General features: G+C 41.1%; 1 protein-coding gene across 1 annotated transcript; it reads right to left on the bottom strand.

The window, feature by feature from the left end:
- Positions 1 to 3276: 3276 nt before the first annotated feature.
- LOC129859536 (gap junction alpha-8 protein-like) lies at positions 3277 to 7205 on the bottom strand. Its single transcript, XM_055929413.1, has one exon. The coding sequence runs from the start codon at positions 7113 to 7115 to the stop codon at positions 5967 to 5969; it is 1149 nt and encodes a 382-aa protein (XP_055785388.1). The 5' UTR covers positions 7116 to 7205; the 3' UTR covers positions 3277 to 5966.
- Positions 7206 to 9006: the final 1801 nt, after the last annotated feature.

Here is a 9006-nt window from a genome sequence, read left to right as displayed (position 1 = left end):
ATCTGGATCGGTCAAACCGTGTTGCCCTCTCATCAGAGATGGCTCTCCTTCCTTCTCTTCTTTGCCCTCCTACTCCTCTTGCTCTCTGTCCATTGTTGGCATCCATTGTTCAAAACAGGTAATCTGACCTTTGACCTATTTATAGGCCTATACTACAGTAAAGCAGTGATTGGTTAGTGATCAGCTATTAGTGTTTGCACATGTGAGGAGTGTGTCTGTGACCTGGTGAATAAGTGTAGCATTTTGATTGGTTGTGTTTGGAAAAGGAAAGCAAGTCACTTCCTGTTAGATTTTTGTGTTTTAGGTAGAGAATTGTGTGTAGTGTTTTGAAAAAAGTGTTTTATGCAATTGACAACTGAATCAAAGGCTGAGAAATAGCTTATGGTTTTGGATATTTGGTGTGTAGTTTTGCGCTTTGAGTGAGAGGTTTCAAAAATCGTGTGACATGAAAATATTTTGTGTGTAAGCAGTTGGAAAAAACTGTAATAATGGAAATTGATGGGAATTTATCAAAAATGTATCACTAGCCACTTTAAACAATGCCACTTAATATAATGTATATGTATATACTATACTCTATATCATCTACGGCATCTTGCCATCTTTATGTAATACATGTATCACTAGCCACTTTAAACTATGCCACTTTTATGTTTACATATCCTACATTACTCATCTCATATGTATATACTGTACTCAATACCATCTACTGCCTCTTGCCTATGCCGTTCTGTACCATCACTTATTCATATATCTTTATGTACATATTCTTTATCCCTTTACACTTGTGTGTATAAGGTAGTAGTTGTGGAATTGTTAGGTTAGATTACTCATGGTTATTACTGCATTGTCAGAACTAGAAGCGCAAGCATTTCGCTACACTCGCATTATTAACATCTGCTAACCATGTGTATGTGACAAATAAAATTTGATTTAATTTGATCAAGAAAGTACATGTGAAATTGACCATGTCATTTTACAGATTAATACTTGTTTGCCATTTTTTTTTTATTCTCAAATCAGAGCAATTATATTTTACTAATTAATGTTTTACTAATTCCTTTGCCTTTGAATATTTCGAGGAGACTAAAGATGTATTTGCACTTTATTCATGTGCTACACATGTATCATTCACTTAATTTAGTTGAAAGAGAACGATTAATCAGTAATTGTTATGAATGACTTGCTCAAATCTAGAACCAGACTGCAGTCAGAGAGAGTGTTTCCAGGTCAAAGGTCATGTCCTCCTCACTGTGCTGGTATTGGTCAGGCACGCACATGTAGATTGAGTTGATCTTCTGTTTGTAGCTTCGGTGTCCTCTTTCTACTGTCCTCTCTGCACACCAGAGACAAGAGAATGCACGACAACAGATAGGCTACATATCATCACACACTTTCTGTTAAACAGACACATGTTTTTGCGTCATCATCAAACAGGGGATATGGCACATGAATACAGATAGGATCTTATTTGGATCGCCCTGTTGTTGCAGGAAATGTCCACAGGTTGACAAAGTGCAGTCAACTTTGTTCTAAGGGCAAAAGTTATCTGATTGGTTTAGGGCAGAACACATCTGATTAGTTTCTTTTTTTTTTTAATCACAGAAATGTCCTACACAGCCTGACATGCAAACATGTAGTTTATATGAGATTTAAAAAGGCCTCTAAAGTTTATTTCCACTTTAAAATGGCAGACTTGATTTGCACTAACTAAAAATATAACCAACAAAATGTCCATTAATTGTAATCCACACAACAATTCACATTTCCTGCTGCAGGATCATTTTCCTGCTATGAGAAACTGGTAATTTTAACACCTTTCAATCATTAATTAAATAGATCAGTGAGCTACCTTGGGCTGGTGTTTTGCCACATCCTGTTGATACATAGTCCTACAAAACAAACAGAGAGCATCAGCGCTGTCACTCACACACACACACACACACACACACACACACACACACACACACACACACACACACACACACACACACACACATACTATTCTACGGTATCTTAGTCATTTTAATTGTGTGTACATATTGCATCACCCATCTCATATGTATATACTGTATTCTATGCTACGCCACTGCATCTTAGTCCAATACCACTCTGAAATACAGTATATATTCTTAATCCATTCCTTACTTAGATGTACGTGTATTTTGGGTATATGTTGTGAAACTGTTAGATATTACTTGTTAGGTATTACTGCACTGTCGGAGCTAGAAGCACAAGCATTTCGCGACACCTGTAATAAAATCTGCTAAACACGTGTATGTGACCAATACATTTGATTTGACACACACACACACACACCCACCCACACACACACACACACACACACACACACACACACACACACACACACACACACACACACACACACACACACACACACACACACCCACCCACACCCCCCCCCCACACACACACACACACACACACACACACACACACACACACACACACACACACACACACACACACACACACACACACACACACACACACCCACCCACCCACACCCCCACACACACACACACACACACACACACACACACACACACACACACACACACACACACACACACACACACACACACACACACACACACAGACACAGACATATTGGTAGGAATTCCAATAAAACATAAGCTACTGTGCTACTTTAGAGTTTGAAAGCTATAAAGCATACTATACTCTATGCCCAGCCATCATGTTGCTTGGTGTGACTACACTACTACAACAATCTGAGCTGATCAAGAGTTTAGTTTGCTGCTGCTGTGGTGAGACATGTTGTCTTTTCACATTTACATTCAAATTGTTTATCTTTACACATGCTTCTCAATACGAGCTTTATGTGGAGTATATTTGGCCTACAGTAATAACCAAACACTTGTTGCATTATCGCAGTATTTGACACAAGCAGACACTCAGTTAGAGTACCGTAGAATCTGTGAAATGTAAGGGTTTAGGTTTGGTGAAATGTATTACGCACTGATACGAATCGATGAAAGTCGTGGCCTTTTATACTTGCTAATTAAAATACATTCTGTGTGTGTGTGTGTGTGTGTGTGTGTGTGTGTGTGTGTGTGTGTGTGTGTGTGTGTGTGTGTGTGTGTGTGTGTGTGTGTGTGTGTGTGTGTGTGTGTGTGTGTGTGTGTGTGTGTGTGTGTGTGTGGGTGGGTGTGTGTGTGTGTGTGTGGGGGTGTGTGCGTGTGTGTGACCCAAGTCTGTATGTGTGATGCAGAAAAGACAAGGAGGCGGCACCTCTTGACCACACCTGACCTTTTATTGGATTTGTTCACAGTTTCAAAAGATGATACTTGCACACAACTATGAGCAAATAGGACTACAAGTTAGTAAAACGTTTATTTTATTTTTTACTAAGAATACTTATTTTGATTGTAAAAACAGTAAAAGACTGACTTTGATACTGCTAGGACACTGAGTCCCTCGTCTGTCTCTTGATTATTGGAAATGTACACAGCTTGATAAGAAACTAATATTCCTCTGATATTTACTACTGATATTCCCGATATTCCCTAATATCTCAGATATTCCCTACTGACATTCAGGTGAGCAGGGCAGCAAGACCGATGACTTTCAGCATAGCTCAATGTTTAACTGGATACCTTGCCAACGTCATGAATTCGTTTTGGATTTCATTTTTAAATGAGAGTTAATCCAAATGAACAGCACCCCATCTGGAGCAGCCCTCAGAAGTGAATGTCTGCCCTGTTCATATTACACACATACTGTATCTGAGCTTTGGGCTAAGTTGATAACAGCTTGATGCAGCTTGTAGCATCTTGTCTAGGACAGGGGTTTGAGGGGCCACTGCACTATACTGAGATGGTTTGCATTTGTTTGTTGAACAAGGCTCAATACTCCCCCCTCCGTGGAAGCATTACTTTCCCTACTATATCAACACTCAGAAATGTTTGCTTTACCTCCTCTGACTGGTGATTGTGCTAAATGCCTCTCATAATTTGTTGCAATGTGTTGATGGCGATACTTATTGCTGAATCATTCGGCCTCTGGCAAAATGGCAGGACTTAGTTGGAATGAAAGCACCATTGAAATGTTCATCAGATCTCTGGTCTGGGTCTTGTTCATTAGGGCACACAACGGAACATGTTTTAAAATGTTTTTGCCATGGCAATCGAAACCAAGCCAGTTCCAGCACTCCCCTTCCGTTTGTCTGTTTTTGTCCGTTTGCTGCCTGATCAACGCGACCCTGGTGTTTTTCTGAAGTAGGGTGATGGGTAACAGATATGCAAATCTTTGAGGAAGGAAGATAGGAGGGGGATTCTATTTCTATAAACTGTATGTTTGAATAACCTGAAATAGAATTGGGATTTAATTCAAAGGAACAACATTCGAGCAGTTCCCCAGAGCAACAACGCCTTAACAACTGCACCATTTTAAATAGCATTTTTTGTAAAATAACGAAAATGGAAATGAAAGCGACCATTAACATGGAATCAATTGACGCTCGTCAAAAACATTACAGACATTCCTATTTAGACACACAGTTCAACTTTCAACTTCACCATATGATGTTTCAACGTCACAATATGGAAGGGCTCATACGGCCTGAAGACAAAGTATCAGAAAGCATATCCTTGAGGCACTTACAGTGATACATGTTTCCATATTTCAAAAGCAAGGTTGATTTTTAAGGCCCGTTAATTGTTTCACTTCAGCATTTATGTTCTGCCACTGTCCAGTTAGCAGAATTTGTGTCAATGGGTTTCTGATATGTATAGTCTTCATTTGTAACACAAATGAATCAACTAGATTACCAATACAATTGAAAAGAATACCTCTTCATCAGATATTTGTACATATGAACATCGGTAAAGCAAGATGGCATACTGCCTGACAATATGACTCATGGTTGAACTGTGTCGACACCTGACCGACATGATAGACGTTAGTGTGTTGAGGCCCTTAGTTTGACATTTAATTCCAGTTTTGTAATATACATTGCGAACTGAGAACTTTGGCTACGCTGCTTATGGTTGTCACATTTCATGAGATGGAATCAAAAAGTTGTTTTCTTTCTAACTTTGTCAAGGAAGGCCCGTTTTGTGAATGTGAGTTTGTTATTTTATTCTCTCTTGTTCAACAATACTTTGTGCTGATAGGGCAAGATCTTTATCATCATGGCGGCTGTGTGTAGAGGAAGGGAAGAAAGTATTTGGCCCACAGTAGTTTCCATGGTTCCCATAGTTATCAATAAAATCTATGTTTATCAAGGTTTGTTGATACATGTTGTGGATTAAAAACACAAAATGACAAGATTGATGTCAATTTTCATTTAACCAAGTGGTCCTTTCTTTTTAGATTTTTTGATGGCAATTCTATGAGAATGTGATGTTTCACCTCACAGATAAAAAATAAAAAAAGAATCTAATCGACATTTTACAGCTTGCACACATACTGTAGGTCTATTAGGTGAAGTAAATGAGTTATATATGTGTGAGAAGATGTGAAATTATTGTAATACATACACACACGCTCAAGTGTAATCCTGACAGTACTGCAAACATAACTTGCTCAATATAAATATAACATTTAACATCAAGCTAAATGGCTAATCAAAAAATGTAAACATCGGAAGCGTTTGGTTTTTGGTTAAACTCTTGATAGAAAATATGTGAATTAAAAAACAGCACGTTTTTGTTAAATAATAACCTCCTCTGTACGATATGAATCCTGCTGAAAATTACCTTTTTTTTGTTGTTAGCTTCTAAATAGATTGATAAAAACAGTACAAAAAATGCTGTCTTATAAAATACAAGTTTATCTTTCTTTTAAAACTAAAGGCTCCTTGCACATTGCACAGCATTTTAAACTCTTTTTCCCGAATAACAAGCTGATGTTAACTTCCCTCACAGCGAGAGTTAAGGCTCTGTGAGGCTTTGCTCCCATGCTTTTTCACATTGCTTTCACTTTCATACTGTCAAATCGTCTGACCTTGCCCTGCTGCTGGCTTTGCTTAAACTGCTGAGTGGTCTGGTGTCTGCTATCGTGTCGGTAGCCTCCACGCCGGGGTCCGCGGGGCCCTCGTCCTCGCCGCTTTCCGGTAGGACCCTCACCTCCGCCCCAGTGGTCTGAACGTAGGAAGGCAAAGACTCGTCATACACTTTAGAGACGTTCTCACTTCCCGCCTGGTAAGGTGCGGGCAGCCTGCCTGCCTCCATACCCACCTCTGTCAAGGGGAAGAAATGCGATGCGGGTTTGTCCTCCTCCAGCAGCCGGTAGCCCTTGGCCTTCTGGATGGACGACACGGCCATGGAGTGCAGGCTCTTTTCCCCGGTTGGGCTCTGGCCTTCGCCGTCCTGACCGCCCTGGGTCTGGGGCGGCGGCTTGCGGAACACGAAGCGGATCTTCTTCAGGCCCAGGTGGCTGATCTCCACAAAGTTGAGGAAGAGCGAGACGCATGCCACGGCCAACATGAAGATGATGAAGACAGTCTTCTCGGTGGGGCGCGACACGAAGCAGTCCACGGTGTTGGGGCAGGGCCAGCGGCTGCACTGGTACAGCGGCAGGATGCGGAAGCCGTAAAGGAAGTACTGGCCCACCACGAATCCCACCTCGAACAGCGTCTTAAAGATGATGTGGCAGATGTAGGTCCTCAGCAGGGTGCCCTCCAGCCTGAACTTTTTGCTGCCCTTGGTGCTGGTCTCCTTGGTGGTGCGCACGCTACCCTGGTCAGGCGCTAGCGGCAACCTCTCCTCACTCAGCTCCTGCTGGCGGTTCAGCTCGGCCTCCTCGCGCTCCTTGCGCTTCTCCTCCATGTGGACATAGTGCACAGCGTGGCCAACGTACACCAGCGAGGGCGTAGACACAAAGATGATCTGGAGAACCCACAGACGGATGTGCGAGATGGGGAAAGCCTCGTCGTAGCACACGTTCTCGCAGCCAGGCTGCTGGGTATTGCACACGTAATCCGACTGCTCGTCGCCCCACACAAACTCAGCGGCTGTGCCCAGGATGAGGATCCGGAAGATGAAGAGCACTGTGAGCCACACCCTCCCAATCACCGTCGAGTGTTCATTTACTTCCTCTAATATGTTTCCCAAGAAGCTCCAGTCACCCATGATCAACAATCAGCGCTACATATTGAGGGTTGGAGAAGAGAAAAGCAAGTTATAAATCGATCTGACGACAAAGAATCATTGTGTTGCATCCACAGCTCTCTTTTGTCATTTTTCGATCCCCATATAACAATCAAAAATGTTCTTTATAGCTAGCTACACTGTGGCTAAAAACATTTTGTAACTACAGCAATGATGAGCCACTCACTCACTCTTTGTCAAATCCAGAGAGAGCAAACATAAAATCGCTGCGTGCCTCGTTGCCTCACCCCAAATGACTAAAACCAACAGTCCAAATGCACATTTTTGCAACAAACACCATAGCAATAAACACCGTAACTCTCTAAACTCTATATAAATAATCAATCCCAGGTGATATTGTTCCCGAAACACGAATATAATATTGGTGAAAGTTAACAAATGGGCAACTTGCCACAGTGAGAGCTCCAGTGTAGTTGTGTTCCCCTTCTCTTGGCACTCAATGGTGTGATGTGAACTTTTTCCTCTCTCTTTCCCACCTAAGGCCCCCAGTCCGTGTCGCACCACTGAGCAGAAGTGAATGAATTGAGTCTGATGGTTGGTTTTTAGTTTGCTGCTATATTTAAGCTGGGAGCCAGACAGCCTTTATTCGCCGGGCGACGTGTGGTGACGCAGAAGACAATAGGATCATCCAAACACAAATGGGAATGTATGGGACACCGCAGTTGGGAATGATACCAACTCATGTAGTGTACAATATACATGGTGTGTCCCTTGAATGGTTTTATATTAGGGAGGGAAAGGAGGACAGGCAAGGCACATCCTAATGAACTAGCTGCTGACAATAAAGCTGTTTACTGACTTGGTTAGACTGAGACATATAGCAACTGATGTAGATTGTTTATTGGTGAATTAGACATTTCATGTGGAATGTACTGTGATCAGCAATATATAATCTACTGTACACTGTTCTGAAATGTGTGTTATATTTTGAGAAAGTTGAGATTTTGTTGGTATTGATCAACAATGTTTATTGTAAGGTCAGGTCATCCTTGTTTCTGTGTGCTTTTATAAATGCCTAGGAATGTATGATCTAACATTTTAGCAAAAAAACAGAAGGACTTTGGTTTGCTCATTATCAAAATAAATATTGGTAAACACTTTATTTAAAGCATCCAGGTATAACGCTTTTCCAATTTTGTTCTTGGATTTTAGTCAAAAAGTCAAAGGGGTCAGGCATTGGTTTGGTCAGCTGTAACCCACACAAATAGAAAAGATAAACGGAGATGTGGGCAACATATATTATGAGAACGATATTGTTCTACCGTCTAAATAGTTGATCTTATGATGTTCCCAGGAAACTGTAAGCAGACCAAACGTTATAAAGAGACAAAAGACTTACCACTCATTTGCTAATGTTTATTTGCAATTTGTCTTCCGACCATTTCCACTACTTCTGTGTATATGGATGTTCATCAAGATATCGTACACTCAATGGCTCAAAATGTCCCTCGAAGACAACAATGAACTTTACAGCAGCTATTTCAGATGTACAGATATCTCGGGAGAATATATATTTTTTTAAATGTACGGCTTGGCGTAAGTGGGTAATAATAGTGTACCACAGAGTGGCCTCATCAGCCATCTACGCACTCACAATACCCCAGACTCATCCTAATGAATTGTGTCACGTTATCATCAACTTATGATTGACAAACAAGGAGTTACCAGTAATAGGCATTATAAAGCATCATATCTAGCTTTATATCCTGTCTTAACCTCACAAGACCATGGTTTGTTACCCAAATACAGTTACTATGTGATGTAATACAATTGTATCAGAGCTGGAAAGTGCTAAATTACCTATGTCCGTTATTACCATGTTATTGCTCATTTATTCTACGCCGTAGAGTGC

Source organism: Salvelinus fontinalis, chromosome 7 (assembly GCF_029448725.1).
Source record: "Salvelinus fontinalis isolate EN_2023a chromosome 7, ASM2944872v1, whole genome shotgun sequence".
Lineage (NCBI taxonomy): Eukaryota > Metazoa > Chordata > Actinopteri > Salmoniformes > Salmonidae > Salvelinus > Salvelinus fontinalis.
This window is presented reverse-complemented; position numbering and strand designations above follow the sequence as displayed.